Genomic DNA, 15,272 nt, shown 5'->3' with positions numbered 1-15,272 from the left:
TTTTCTATCTTCCTCTGCAGACTTCCAATCCCATTGATGTGGCAGGAAGGCCTGGAGCTGTTCCCCATACCCTGCTGCAGAAAGACCCCAGGGTAAATGCTGTCTTGATTTGCACAAAAGAAAACCTGCCTTTTTGTAATCCATTTTTTATTGGTACAGTAACCTTGGATAACCTGCTTCTTTCCATATTGCCATATTGCCGTGCCAAGTGTTAAAATAGGTTTTAAATGCACAATTAAACCAAGAAACAGTCAGTTTTGGGGATGGAAACATATACAGGAAGCCTAGATTGTAGTTAATTGTGTCCTAACCTGGTAAAGAGACGCATCTTGTGGGTTGACTTCACTATTCTTATGCAATAGCTTTCCTTTGAAATACATTTATGCTATATGGGTGTCGCTGGCAAGTGCAGCATTTATTGCTCATCCCGAATTGTGCTCGAGGGTGCAGTCATGAGCCACCTTCTTGAGACCGCTGCTGTCTCCGTGAGACCGTGTGATGTAGGTACATCCACAGTGCTGTTAGCCAGATAAGCTTCAGGGTTTTGGTCTCTCAATGATCTAGGAAAGTCAGAAAGCTATATGACTTGGAGGGGAACTTGTAGATGGTGATGTTCCCATCTGTCTTTGCCTTCGTTCTTCTAGGTGGCAGAGACCCTGGGTTTGGAAGATGCTTCTGTGAGTTGCTGCGGTGCATCCTGTAGACACTGTAGTCATTGTGCGCCAGTGCTGAAGGGAATGAATATTTAAGGTGGTGGATGGGGAGCGAATCAAGTTAGTTGCTTTGTTGTGGATGGTGTTGAGTTTTTGTGTATTGCTTCCAGGCAGGTGGAGAATATTCCATCACATTCCTGGCTTGGTACATTACAGATGGTAAACATTTGTTTTGGCAAGTCAGGAAATTAGCCATTTTCCACAGAATTCCCTGCTTCTGACCAACTTGTGTAACTGCAGTTATTTATGTGGTTGGTCCAGTTAAGTTTCTAGTGAACAGTAACCCCCAGGATGTTGATGGCTGGGTATTGAACGATGGTGAGGGAAACCAGGTTAGACACCCTGGGTGGGATTCTCCCCTACCCGGCGGGTCGGTGGGTCCCGGCGGGATGGAGTGGCGTGAACCACTCCGGCGTCGGGCCACCCCAAAGGTGCGGAAGTCTCCGCAGCTTTAGGGGCCAAGCCCTAACATTGAGGGGCTAGCCGGAGTGGTTGGCGCCCCGCCGGCTGGCGGGAACGGCCTTTCGTGCCGTGCCAGCCAGCAGACGTCCGCACATGCGCCGGAGTGCCAGCGCCTGCTGACATCATCCCCGCATATGCGCAGGTGAGAGGGTCACTTCCGTGTCCGCCATTGTGAAGACTATGGCAAAGGCGGAAGGAAAAGAGTGCCCCCACGGCACAGGCCTGCCCGCCGATCGATGCGCCACGATCGCGGGCCAGGCCACCGTGGAGGCAGTCCCTGGGGCCAGATTGCCCCCCCCCCCCCCAGGACCCCGGATCCGCCGGTAAGGTAGGTGGTTTGATTCATGCCGGCGGGACCGGCATGACAGCGGTGGGACTTCGGCCCATCACGGGCCGGAGAATCGCCGGGGGGGGGGGGGCTGCCGACAGGCGCGGTGCAATTCCCGTCCCCGCCGAATCTCTGGTGCAGGAGGCTTCGGGAGAAGGCGAGGGCGGGATTCACGCCGGCCCCCGGTGATTCTCCGACCCGGCGGGGGGTTGGAGAATCCCACCCCCTGTTCTTGGGGAAGCCAGCATGGAGCTGACCCGCCCACACCGCCTGCCCCACAGCCATATCATCCTGTGGGTGGTCATAGGGGCCAAGTGGGACTTACACACCTCAGTGGGGAGGAAGTCCTGCCCTCTGAAGCCAATGGCCAATCTGATTGGCCAGCAGCCCCATCAGTCCCAAAGCTGATGCCGGGACTGCAAGAATCCCCCATTTCTTTGCCTGACAATTGTGTAGCACAAATGTTACTTGCTACTTAAAAGCCCAAGCCTGAACATTGTCTAATGCTGCAAACTGAACTGCTTCAATATCTGAAGAGTTGTGAATGGAACTGAATATGGTGTAATCATCAGAGAATAACTCAACTTTTGACCTTATGATAGAGGGAATGTTATTGATCCAACAGTTGAAGATAGTTGGGCCCAGAAAATTACCTTCAGGAACATTTGCAACAATGTCCTGGAGCTTAGATGATTGACTTCCAGCAACCACAGCCATTTTCCTTTGTGCCAGGTATGGACTCCAACTTCTGGAGAATTATCCTCTGATTTTTATTGACTTCACTTTTATTAGGGCCCCTTGATGCCACACTATATTAAATGCTGCCTCCATGCCTTCAGTCACTCTCACCTCAATCTTCGTTTCAGCTTGTCATAACTGGCGAGAGCCATCCAACAAATTATCAGGTGGTGAACAATTCAAGAGCTAAAGTGAGAAGGGAGCTCCACAAACACCACCATTGCCAATGCTGGTGGAATACAGCACATCTGTGCGAAAGACGAGGCTGAAACAATTGCAGTCATCTTCAGTCAGATGTTCCGAGTGGAAAGCCATATTTCAACCAAGGATGTGATGAGGTTTGGAGCAGAGGGGCCCTTGTGGAAACTAAATGTGAGCATCAGTGAGCAGGTTATTGCTGTTTAAGTGCTGCTTGTTAGCAGTGTTGATGGCACCTTCCATCGTTTTGCTGATGATTGAGAGGAGGCTGATGAGGCAGTAGTTGGCGGTAAGGGATTTGTCCAGCTTTTCGTGAATTGGACACTCCTGGGCAATCTTCCACATTGTGAAGTAGATGCCGGTGTTCTGCTGTTTGGCTGGTTCTGGAGCACAAGTCGTCAGTACTGTGGCTGGGATGTTGTCAGGGCCATTGCCTTTTCCGTATCCAGTGACTTCTACCATTTCTCAATATCATTTAGAGTGAGTAGAATTGGCTGAAGACTGGCATCTGTAATGTTAGGGAACTCAGGAAAAGGCCAAGGTGGATCATCCACTCGGCATTTCTGGCTGAAGATTGTGGCAAATACTTCAACTTTGTTTTTATACGCTGATGTGCTGGGCTTGGGGATGGGGATATTTTTGGAACCTCTTCATTTTATTGAATTGTCATCTGCTATTCATGACTGGAGGTGGCAGAACTGCAGAGCTTGCGTGTGTTGAAGAGTTTCCTGATATCAGCTTTGAAGGTGACATTTGTTTGAATCTTTGTACTCCTATTGCTATTGTAACCTCTTACTGTGCAGTAATGTTCTGGATTTTTCCCTTCCATTTTGTTCGCTTGCTCTGCACACCTCAGTGCGGCCTCATTGTAGTGTAGAGTAGCCCAAATTTACCCATCTTTTCAATATCACTTTGCCCCTGACACTGGGGCTGGTTTTGCACCCAGGTTTCTGTTCAGCTGTCAAATTTGACATTGGTTAAGATGGGAATTTAAATGTATGTTGATTACCTGGAAGGACATGGAATCAATTTGTGTGCATGAAGTTATGATTTTAAAATATGCCACGTTTGGTGATGGGTGTGCTTTCCAGAAGTCGGCATTACTCCTAACTGTACCAAGGTAAGAAAGATTGAAAGAGTAAAGGTTAAAAAAATGTGGTCATGCTGTTTAATCAGACTCTAAAGCCCATGGGAATTGGCAGGACAGGGGATGGGAACACACGTTCCAGAATTACTTTCTGTATTCAAAAGAAAGCTAATTCTATGGTCATGTGCCTGAAGCTTCTCTAGTCCTTAGATTATCAACAAAGAACAGGAGGTCAGACAAATGTATAAAATCTTGCTGATTATTTTTTCTACTAATGTTTCATCTGAAAGTAAAATGTTAACATTTTAAATTACCCACTAACGAGGCAATAAAAATTGCAATTATTGTCGTGGTTTGACTGGCAAGCGTGTAACCAAGCTGTCACTCTTTATTTGCAGTTGACAGATCCATTCAGGCCGATGCTGAGGGTAAGAATTATTCCTCTGGAATTATAATCTGTCTGTGTGCTCCCTCTGGGATGGAATGATAAGTGAATGATTAAGAAATTATATCTTATTAAAGTGTCAACGTCCTCTCAAGCAAGATAATTTTCAAACATTTGGACAGGCTGCCTAACTTGGTTCTGTGTTTTTGTTGTAAAGTGGCAGAGCAGATTTGGGAAGGAGAACCAGCCGGCTCCACACATAAAACACAATATTTGCTATGAAATTAGGCAATATTGGGCCTTGGGCTGGCTGGTCTCAACCAGGGTGGCATCTGGGGCCATTACATTTGATCTCAAAGGAGAGGTAATATTAGCCAGTGACCCTGCTGTCAAGCTCGCGTTGAAGAGCGCATGTGTGGCTCTCCGATGAATACACAAGTTCGACTTGATTGTGCTTCTCCCCCACACCTTCCAGATGGAAAACCCCACAGAGTTTGCGAAATAGCCTAAGGCACTCCCTGGCTGAAATGTGTATATTAGTACTTGGATGAAATTTCGGTGAGGAAGGGGCGACCTTCGAAGAAATTGGAGAGGGTAAAAGAATTAGTGTTGAAAATGATATTTCAACAGAGCACAATGTTTTTCGATGGAACCAAATTACTGCAGATGCTGGAACCTAAAACAAAAACAGAACAATCTCAGCAGATCTGACAGCACCTGTGGAGTTGGAACAGAGCAAACGTTTTGAGTCTGCAGGACTCTTTAAATCCTTTTAGAATCCCATTAATATGCCAAATGAGCCATTAAACTATTAAGAGTTGATAATCCTGAGAAATAAGAATGTTTCAGTTTGTACTTTAATACTGTAAATGGTGATGACTCGAATCCAAGAGGGTTTAATTACAGGGACCCCATTTTCCAAAAACGAATGATTGGCTTACATTATTGGAGAGCAAGGAGTCCACTATCAGGGTGTCAGAGTACTGTCGGCATGTAGGTGGGATTCTCCAACCTCCCAGCCACGTGTTTCGAGGTGGCGGGTATCAATGGAATTTCATTGATGCCCGGCTAATTGTTCAATGAAACAAATATGAAAAAGTAAGTTTGCCAAATGCCTTTAAAAGAAGATGTCAGGGCAGCACATGGCACTGTGGTTCGCACTGGGACTACAGCGCTGAGGACCCGGGTTCGAATCCCGGCCCTGGGTCACTGTCCGTGTGGAGTTTGCACATTCTCCCCGTGTCTGCGTGGGTTTCACCCCCACAACCCAAAGATGTTCTGGTTAGGTGGATTGGCCACTCTAAATTGCCCCTTAATTGGAAAAGAATTAAAATTTAAAAGAACTAGATTTTTTTTTAAAAAGATGCCGTTGGAAAAAGAGGGAGCGGAATTGAAAAGTAGGTCACCACAACCCACTCTTATGGGCAACTTGGGGAGTCTGAGAAGCTTGGGGAGTCAGATGCTCAGGATTATTAGTAAGTTGCAAAGGCGAGGTGGTGAGTTAGAATGGGGGCTGCCTCATTTTCGATGAAGCGAGATCAGTTAACATAAACCAACATAAACTGGGCGGCGTCTTTCAAGGATCAGCAAAAGCGAAAAGAGGCTGTGCCAAATTGATTTTGAAGGATGGAATAACTCCGAGAGTAGCGTTGCAGTATCTGCTACAGCAACAATGAAATATTTATTTGGCGCCTTAATGTAACAAAAAGTTCAAACAAGCTTCAGAGGAGCTTTCTAAAACAAATTAGACATTGAGGCATATAAGGTGATACAGGGCAAATGGCTAGAATCTTAGTTAAAGAATTAGGTTTTAAGTAGCATCGTGGGAGATTAAATATGGCAGGAAATTTCAGATTTTAGGGTGAAGGCAACTGGAGACATGGCTGCCAGTGGCTGGAGCAACAAGAATCAGGGATGTTCAAGAGACCAGAATGGGGGGTTGGGAGCTGGAGGTGATTATAAAGCCTGGGAAGAAAGAGGCACAAAGGGATTTGAAAACAAAGAGAAGAATTTTTAAATCGAGGCAGAGCTTGACAATGTAGGTCAGCAAGCACCGGAGTGAGTGGGTGAATTAACGTCGGTTAAATAAATAAGGACATGAGTGGCTGGGTTTTGATTACCTCAAGTTTACCTCTATCATCACCCTAACCGGCGCCGTGTCGCGTGTCACCGGAGAATCGCGTACTGGCGTCGGACCATCTCCGGCGTCATCTCAGATTCTCCGAGCCGGCGTGGGCTCGGAGAATCCTGGCCACAGTCTTCACCCCTATCAATAAAGTTTTACAATGTACAATACATGTTCATGTTTAGTTACTGATACATAAGTGTATTTAACATATGAAGCTATGAGTCTCTAAAGCGTAGATATCTGCTACGTTCGAATCCTGTATGGGTGCCCTTGTCTGGATATTTCTTTAATGGTTCACAGTGATCTGTAGAGTGGTCGTTCTTGGAAGTTTTTGCTGGTTGAATTTAGGACCTTGTCCTAGATGCATTAAACTGTGCCGTGGTTGAGGAACTGGAATGGATCTGATTTGTTCTCAGTTATGCCTCAGTGTTACACATTTGTGTGCAATTAGTTCATAGGACCTTGGTTCTGCATAACTCCTTGTCACCTTGGCTGATTGATATATGCCTTCTGGGGGATCTTGGACGTAACATTGTTGCCCCAACTGTAAACTTGGTAATTCTGCACCTACATTTTTATCCTGCACATTATCTCTTGCTATTGTTAAAGTTGCTCTCTAGTTTTTGAGAGAGTAGAATGGGTAAGAGTAGGTAAAATTGGTGTGCATTGGTCTGCCAAACATGGGATCTGCCAATCATAGTTGCACTTAAAGGTGCCGCTCTTGGATGTAACACTGCAGTGTGTAGATCTGCCTTGGTCTGTCAAGATTTGAGAATTAGCAATTTCACCACGTGAATTGTTCATTCAGCTTGGCCATTCGATCTAGGGTAATGAAGAGAAAATGTGGCATGATCAATATTTCACGTCTCACACATACCCTAAAATGGCTTATCAATAAATTACAGACTGATATCCGTAATGATCCCTCTAGGCACACCAAATAAACTGAAAATAGCACTTAGCATGTGCGCAACAAATGTGCTTGATATGGTACACAATTGTTGAATAATGAAACACTTGGTAAAGTAGCCGATGATGATGATGAAGATAGTGCCATGGACATGAAAGAGGTTGGATGCAATTTTGGACCAAGGATGGGTAGGACCTTCATGTGGGATCAATGGTTCTTTGTGCTGACTTGGCAAATGCCCTTGACATGCCTCGCACGTCTTGACAATGACTTCAGTATCATTGTTCATACCCAGCCAACGGACTGCGAGTCTTCTCATCTGATCTATGCCCATGGGTGAAGAATATCTAATTGCAATTATGATGACCTGCCTGCCTTTTGAAATGACACCCTGGGAGATGCCTAGTTTGTCCAAAATGGTCTCCCGTATTCGTGGACACACTGAATTGAATCGAGCCATCCTTCAATTATTGTTTTCTAACTGTTGGCATTTGCATTGTCCAAAATGTACCAGATCAGTTGACAGACTTGCATTCTCCTACAAGCGTAATGTTGCAGCTCTCTTGATGTTGCCAATTTTGTCAAAGCAGTCTGGATATTTCAATGTTGGGTCATGAACTGCTGTGCTAGGAATAGTTCCTGAGGTTTATCTAAGGTATTAGGTCTGACTGATTCCATGGATTTTCAGTTGTGGCGAGGTTTGGAATGCTGGTGAAACAACATTCGCTGGGCCTTTCTTTTCCACAGTATAGAACATCTGTGATGCCTAGGAGGAATGATTGTACTTGCACTCCAGGACTATGAACCCCGCCCGTGGAATTAATAAATCACAGAAAGGTGCACAGTAGCAGGTTTTGCCATGGCCTTCCCATTTTATGGATACATGGTTTTTGGAATCTGCAGATATATTGGGCAGGATTCTCCGGTCCCCCTGTTGTGTTTTTCTTGGTGGTGTGCCGCTTGCCGGAGGCGGGATTCTCTACTCCCGCCGCTTGTCAATGGGATTTTCCATTGAAGCCACCCGCTGTCGTCGGAAAACCGGCGGGCAGGGATGCACTGCCGGGGGGGGGGGGGGGGGGGGGGGGGGGGGTGGATAGAGAATCCCAATGGCCCGAGAATTTCGACCATTATGTTGGCACTTGCGCCTGTGTCAATCTTGGCCAAAAGTGAATAGTTCTCAACTTTCTTAGGATAGATAATTTGAATCTTGCCATGAACTTTGGATGGCGTGACAGCACCTAGTTTTCCACAAGGTTGACTATGTGAAACATACCTTCACTGCTCTTCATCATTTTGTGCACATCATCATATTCTAGTTTGTCAATTACCTCATGCGTATGTTTCTGACGGGATACTAGATTGTTATTCTTATCGCCTGGACATACCCGTTGTGACTTATTTTGTGCAACTTTCCCTCACGATCAATCCAGCCCACTTCCTGGTCACTTCCCTTTCCCGACTGAGCTATCCCAGTGTTGGTCATCTTATCATTCTATCCTGCTCACCTCGAGGGATCTGGCACTGTGTCTCCAAAGTTATTCTGTACAGTCACCACACTGCGATTTCAACACTCTCCGATGCTGCGACTTCAGTGCGGCCTGACCAGTACATCATGGGTCACCTCACGCCATGTAGCAGGATCTGAGGCTGTTCACCATGTCCTACCTGTAATTAAACTTGTTTGTGTGCTCTGCACAAAAGCAAAGGTGGAGCTAAGACTGAGTTGCACGACACACTTCCCCTCTAGTGATGTCAGGCTGCTATCCCTTACAGGCATAATACAACAACCTTATCGGAGTGTTTGAAACATAAAGTTGACCAAAAGGTCGGCATGGATCTGGAGGCAACAACACGATCAAGGACTTTAGAGACGAGAGGGAGGTTAGGAATCGCCTGGTAGTTAGCAAGGATGGTGGAGGCAAGGGTTTTCAATTGACGTCAGGGATGGTGGCATGAGATTTTAAAGGAGAGGGAAAGAAAAACTGAAGAGAGAGAACTATTACCAAATCGGCTAATATGGAGAATAGGGACAGGGGGAAGTTGGGTCTTCAGCAATTTAGTGGGGATAAGGTCAACGGGGCAGGAGGTGGATACAAAACCGACGAGTACAGTGTTCGATTTGCAAGCCAAAGCTAAAGTTTGCGTTGGTTGTGAACAGCATGTGGTCTCATGCGATAAATATTGAATATATAATCTTTCACTTTTGTATTCTACAGAAACCTGGCAAGTGGTGTGCCATGCACGTCCATATAGCATGGCAGATATACCACCACCAGCAGAAAGTCAAGGTCAGTCTCAGTTCAATATTCCATGAATGCTGCATTCGTACTCCTTAATGCTTTAAATGTTCATGTGTTCACAATTACTGTTGTGGGGGAAGCTACAGTGGGCAACCTCTTCAAAAGGTGATGATAACATGAACTGTGGAAATGATGCATGATAAAGACCAACCTAATCAAGAGGTTTAGATGATGTAAACCATGTAAGTCAAGTAAGTTATCAAATCAGCTAAAGTCTAAACTAGTTTCTCACAGTTGTTTCTCTGCCTGGTTCCTTGATGTAAGGAATTTCTACTCTGCTAAATTTCCCCGCTATATTATTTGCCAGTTGTCTGCAAGGTTGATTGGAAGGAGACCATGGATTGCCAACATGGTAGTTGAATCAGACAACGATAATGGAGTTGTTGACCAAGTACAGAAATCAATCAGCTAGTTTGTAACAGACCCGGACATGAGATGAGAAAACCCCCAGTAGTGGGACCCTAGAGTGGAGGCAGAACACGACATTTGGCAAGCCAGGAAAAAGTCTGTTGATTTTTGACAGATGTTCCTGGTCTTCCTGTGGATAGGCCCGGAAAATCCTAACCCGTACATCCATGTGGTCCGCATCCAAATTAGTCCCTTTAGTTTGCAGCTCAATCATTCCTGATAGTCCGCGTCTCGATCATTTCCATTAGTCTGTATCTCGCTCATCCCCGCTAGTCCATATCTCAATCATTCCCGTTAGTCGGTATCTCGATCATTCCTGTTGGTCTATGCTTGATCGCTCCCATTAGTCCGCATCTTGATCATTCCCGTTGGTCCATGCTTGATCACTCCTGTTAGTCGCGTCTCAGTCACTCCCATTAGGCTGCATCTTGATAATTCCCGTTAGTCAGCATCTCAATCATTCCCATTAGTCCGTATCTTGATCATTCCTGTTAGGCTGCATCTCAGTCGTTCCCATCAGTCCACGTCTTGACCATTGCAGTCAGACCGTATTCCGATCATTCCCGTTCGTTTGCATCTCGATCATTCCCATTAGTCCGCGTCTCAATCACTCCCGTTAGGCCACAACTCCATCATTCCTATTCGTCCATATCTCAATCATCCCCGTTAGTCCGTATCTCCATCATTCCCATTAGTCCGTATCTCGATCATTCCCATTAGTCCATATCTCGATCATCCCCGTTAGTCCATATCACGATCATTCCCATTAGTCTGTATCTCGATCATTCCCGTTAGTCCGTATCTCGATCATCCCCATTAGTCCGTATCTCGATCATTCCCATTAGTCTGTATCTCGATCATTCCCATTAGTCCATATCTCGATCATCCCCGTTAGTCCATATCACGATCATTCCCATTAGTCCATATCTCGATCATTCCCGTTAGTCCGTATCTCAATCATTCCCGTTAGCCCGTATCTCAATCATTCCCATTAGTCCGTATCTCGATCATTCCCGTTAGTCCGTATCTCGATCATTCCCATTAGTCTGTATCTCGATCATCCCCATTAGTCCGTATCTCGATCATCCCCGTTAGTCCGTATCTCGATCATTCCCATTAGTCCGTATCTCGATCATCCCCATTAGTCCGTATCTCGATCATCCCCGTTAGTCCGTATCTCGATCATTCCCATTAGTCCGTATCTCGATCATCCCCATTAGTCCGTATCTCAATCATCACCGTTAGTCCCTATCTTGATCATCCCCGTTAGTCCGTATCTCGATCATCCCCATTAGTCCATATCTCGATCATCCCCGTTAGTCCGTATCTCGATCATTCCCATTAGTCCGTATCTCAATCATCACCGTTAGTCCACGTCTCGAACACTTCCATTAGACTGCATCTTGATCATTCCATTAAGTTGGCATCTTGATGATTCCCATTAGCCTGTGTTTCGATCCCTCCCGTTAGTCCACATCTCGATCACTTCTGTTCCTCCAAAGTCCTGGTGCCTGAACCCTACCTTCACATTTGTTTTTAAATCTCAATTTTGGGAAATGTGACTTACCTAATATCAATAATGAATATTACAGCTTGCAACCCATTTTGATGCTTTAAATACAGCACGGTGGCACAGTGGTTAGTACTGCTGCCTCTCAGAGTCAGGGACCCCAGTTCACTTCAAGCCTTGGGTGACTTTGTGGAGTTTGTACTTTCTGCCCGTGTCTGTGTGGATTTCCTCCGGGTGCTCCGGTTTCTTCCCACAGTCCAAATTGCCCCTTCGTGTCCAAGGATGTGCGGGTTAGGAAGGGTTACGGGGATAAGGTGGGGCATGGGCTTAGATAGGGTGCTATTTAAGAGGGTTGGTGCAGACCCTCTTAAATACGATGGGCCGAATGGCCTCCTTCTTCACTGTAAGAATTCTATGTGACACTTGTTAAATTGAGTCAATATTTCTGACATATGCCATGTAATGACGTAGTTAAACATTACTTCAGAATAATACAAGTTGGAAGTCTGTTTCTTGTGTACACTAATTTGCAGCATGGTTGTGACTGGGGCAGGGTACAAAGGTTGGTCCGTTAATGCTACCTCATCTTTTGAAGAAAATTAATTTCATTTGAACTCCAACCTTGATGTAGAGATTTTTCTTTGTAGCTTGTTTGCCGGGACTTTACTGCAATGAGAAAGTAATACTTTGCGATAGAATGTCCGCTGGGATCGAGGAACTTGGATGTGGTAACTGGAGCTTGGGGGCTATAATGGGTTCTGACTGCAGGCATCCAAAGGCTCATAAACACCCAGGGCTGGTTCTACTCAGCACTCAGCTGTCTTCCATTAGTCCTAATGGGATGCAGCAATTTAAGAGGCCCAAGTACCGCCTGGCATGCTGTGCGACGGAACGTTCCCAAGTAAACACCAGGCAACGCTATTGTCCTGGGCCTGAGGGAGCTGGTTTGCTGAAGGCTGACCTGTCACAAGAGATTTTGTTGGAAACCGTATTATCAGCAGTGAAGGTGGCAAAGGTTGGAAAATGATGCAGTCCCGCCAAGAATTACAGAGGCTTGACGTACGGGTTTGGCGGGGCAGATGAAGGGGTGAGCTGGCGCGACTGTCCACGTGGCGGCTCCAACCATGTAGTTTGTCGCACCTAAACGAGTTGCGTAACTCACGGATGAACTGTAGGAATGCAGTTTGCGCCATTTGTCTGGTGTTCCTGAGTCCCTATCACTAGTTTTGCTGTAGGACAGGGTTCCCTGAGCAAAAGACCCCATCCCCTCATGAACAAACGACATTCCCACACTCCCCGTCCCCCATCAGTCCTTGCCGGAACAGACCCCCAGTGCTCACAGAAGCAGAGACCCACTCTTAAACCCACTCAGCAATCTATTAATTTGAAGTGTTCCAAACAAAAAGAATATCAGATGAGTGAATTATTTGGATGAAGTGATGTAAGCGGCAGAGTTTAGTGACCATTTTTTAAAGTCGTAATTATCGGATAATTTGAATTAAGAGAAGATTGAATGCATGGGTCAGCACTCATTTGATTGTGTATATTTGTCAAGTAAGACAGCGGGCCGAATTTTCCAACCCCCTCCCCCCGGCAATGTGCTTTCCGGCAGCGAAGGAGGCTCATCATTGGCCGCTGGCAGGATCTCCCAGCGGGTGGGGGAAGGGGGAGGGGTGGGGTTCACATTTGGCAGGGCCGAAAGATCCTGCTGGCGCGATTCTCCGCAAATGCGGAGAGTCGTAAAGGCTGCCATGAAACTGGCCGTGTTTCACGGCAGCCTCCGCGCCCCCTCCCAGGACCCGATTCTCCCCCCCCGGGCGGGGCTAGCAGCGCGGCCCCGTGAAGCACGGCATCGCGGGCTTAGCGACCGCCGCTAAGTCCGCGCACCAAGCGTCACGGCGGCTGACGCACACGTTGACGTCAGCCGCGCATGCGCGGGTTGGACGGCTCCAACCCGCGCATGCGCGGATGACGTCATCACACAGACACGTCAAACCTGCACATGCGCGGGCCGTCATGCCCCTCAGCCGCCCCGCGGACTGATCCTGCAGGGCGACGGAGGAACAAATAGTGCACGGCTATCGGACCCGCTGCCCGCGATCGGTGCCCACTGATCGCAGGCCCATGCCACCCTTGGCACAGCCGTGGTGCGGCCATGCCAATCGGTGCCGTGGTTGTCCGGGACGGCACTTTGCGGCCGTTTTCACGAACGGTGAGAGCAGGTGTGATTGCGTTCGTGAAAGCGGCCGTAAAGTCCTGGGAACTCGGCCCCTCGGCCTGGGGAGTATCGCTGTTCGCCGTAAAAGACGGCGAGCAGCGATTCGTGTCGTGGGGCGGCCGTGGGGGCGGAGAGAATATCGGGAGGGTGGGAAAAATGTCGGGAAGGCCCTCCCGCTATTCTCCGACCCGTCATGGGCAGCGGAGAATCGCGCCCAATATTCTTTCATTAACAAAACCAGAAAAGGCTGGAAACAATGACCAGCTCTGGCAGTGCCTGCGGATGGGGGAAACGAGAGTTAACCTTTCAGCTAGTTCGCTGCCAGTTTTGGTGAAAGGTCCCAACATTTAAAATAAAAAGAGGAGGGGGGGGTGGGGAATGAGTACAGGTGTAATGAAACAAAAAATTGAACAGGCTGTTTTGTTTTTGTTTGCCCCTTGCAGCAACAGATGCAATCTGATCCACACAAACTAGACTTTGGCCTGAAGCCGGAGTTCCTGAGCAGACCACCGGGCCCCAGCATGTTTGGAGCTATCCACCATCCCCATGAGCTGACCCGTCCCGCAACTCTCTTCTCCACAGCTGGTAAGGAATAGAATGTAACAGCATGGTCATTCCTCTCGGGAGTGACAGGGGTGCCGGCATTGTCTGTTACTCTCACTGTCAGACAAGACAGACTCCCGAACGGTTTTCCATGCTGTTCCAACATTTTCTGTTGTTGCCTGCACAAATATCTACAATCCACTGGATGGCGCTGTTCACATGCAGTTTTGAATCGAGCTTAGGCTCGCGCCCTCACCAATTATTTACCCAGTACTCAATCTGCTGTTAGCGCAGAGAAAGCAAGAAGCCAGATTCAGTCAGTCCCAGCAGCAAAGAAGGACGCCCCCCCCCCCCCCCCCCCCCCCCCGTGTTCTCTTCAATAAATTATGCTTAAAACCACTCACTTTCAGCAAAATCTGTGCTTACAGGTTTGAATGGTGAGAACAGAGAATTATAAATTGGGCGAGGAACGGAGTTCAGTTCAACTTCAGGTTCCTCAAGAGAAATCTTTCTAATATGCCCCGACAGTGATGGCACTTCACAGATATCTCATGGGCTGTAAAATGCTTTGGGGGATATGCTGAGGTCGTGGCAGACACTGTCGAAGTGCGAGCTCTTTCTTTTCTCTTTCATTAAAAAGGAATAGAATTCAGATAGTACTTTCCATCAGGATTCTCCTCCCCTGAAAACTGTTGACAACTTTAATGCCTCTTCTGTGCACTCCTGAAGGACGCAATACACAAACTCTCACATTTTTCATGGTATGTCCTTAAGTCCCCAATGAAAACTGCGAGGGTAAACGTCACACTTGAATTAGTTCTTCCTATACCCATCCTCCTGGCCTTCCCACCAATTGAGGCCCTGAAGGGGCAATTAATGCCCACTTAAGGTCTCATCTGCCTCCACTGCTCAGCGGCAGATGGGTAGAGGCTCTTTCTATCTATAGGGCTTTCTTTCTATCACAGGGCTGAGCAGGAATTTCTTCCGTTCTTGCCGCCTGACATGGGATGTGTTGAATGGACTTACAGGTAGATAATCAACCTTTTCTTTTTACTCGCATTTTGAACACAACTTCCTTTGCCGTCGAGCCCCAGAGTGGGGCTCAAACCAGCAGCTTCTGATAAAACCATCTGCGCCACAGGACCGTCATGCGATCCACTGTACTGATCCTGTCATTGTCCCTCCTTGAACTTAGGAAAATGGGTTCATGTGGTGACCACTATGATGAAATGTCAGTGTTTGCCGTTCTCCACAACCAGAAAGGGAAGACAATTTTCCTAAGCTCCTTAACACAGTGTGAACCCCCACTGTTAATGAAGAGGATTTGGTTTTCATCACATTTAT

General features: G+C 47.1%; 1 protein-coding gene across 9 annotated transcripts in view; it reads left to right on the top strand.

Annotated features, from left to right (window-relative positions):
* Positions 1-15,272, top strand: part of auts2a (activator of transcription and developmental regulator AUTS2 a) — a 1,338,783-nt gene that overhangs the window by 1,294,704 nt on the left and 28,807 nt on the right. For all 9 annotated transcript variants that reach the window (XM_038814055.1, XM_038814058.1, XM_038814057.1 and 6 more), the window contains 4 exons: positions 21-92; positions 3,925-3,954; positions 9,166-9,237; positions 13,829-13,970. In XM_038814055.1, coding sequence (XP_038669983.1) covers positions 21-92; positions 3,925-3,954; positions 9,166-9,237; positions 13,829-13,970 — 316 coding nt within the window. The remainder of the gene's footprint in view (positions 1-20; positions 93-3,924; positions 3,955-9,165; positions 9,238-13,828; positions 13,971-15,272) is intronic.

The sequence above is a fragment of the Scyliorhinus canicula genome, chromosome 12 (genome assembly GCF_902713615.1).
Source record: "Scyliorhinus canicula chromosome 12, sScyCan1.1, whole genome shotgun sequence".
Classification (NCBI taxonomy): Eukaryota; Metazoa; Chordata; class Chondrichthyes; order Carcharhiniformes; family Scyliorhinidae; genus Scyliorhinus; species Scyliorhinus canicula.
Note: the sequence above shows the minus strand (reverse complement) of the source record. Positions and strands in the feature narration are given on the sequence as shown.